The sequence below is a fragment of the Camelina sativa genome, unplaced genomic scaffold (genome assembly GCF_000633955.1).
Source record: "Camelina sativa cultivar DH55 unplaced genomic scaffold, Cs unpScaffold12187, whole genome shotgun sequence".
Classification (NCBI taxonomy): Eukaryota; Viridiplantae; Streptophyta; class Magnoliopsida; order Brassicales; family Brassicaceae; genus Camelina; species Camelina sativa.
Genome location: NW_010933229.1, coordinates 1 through 359, shown reverse-complemented (window position 1 = coordinate 359; position 359 = coordinate 1). Strand labels below are relative to the sequence as shown.

The 359-nt window shown below is 43.5% G+C and overlaps 1 protein-coding gene across 1 annotated transcript; it reads left to right on the top strand.

Moving 5' to 3' along the window:
• Nucleotides 1-3: 3 nt before the first annotated feature.
• LOC109132006 (kinesin-like protein KIN-8A) lies at nucleotides 4-351 on the top strand (the record flags this gene model as incomplete). Its single annotated transcript, XM_019243163.1, has 1 exon — nucleotides 4-351. A coding segment is annotated over one exon (348 nt), but the record flags the coding sequence as incomplete, so codon positions are not given.
• Between the last annotated feature and the right edge of the window lie 8 nt (nucleotides 352-359).

The window sequence follows — 359 nt, the reverse complement described above, 5'->3', positions numbered from 1 at the left end:
GAGAAGATGAGAGCTTTGACTCTCTTGTACGAGCAGCAAAAGAGAGCGTCTTTTTCTCTCCGGAACCCTAATCATAACCATTCTCCCAAACCTGAAGATCTCAGATTCAAGGCTCAGCTGCTTGATTCTTGCAAGAAAGGAGACGACTTTCATCGCCAAGACGGTAAAGATTCTAATTTTGTTGAAGAAGATACCAAAGAGAACAATGTAGCCGAAGCAGATCGGATTTTTGGGGTTAACTCGGTTCCTGTTAAGCCTAGTGCTGTGATTAGGAAGCTGTCTATGGGTAATGGAGCTAGAAACGTTACGGAAGCTGACAAAATTGAGAGTCTTGATGCTTCTGTGAGTCGGATTTTGGT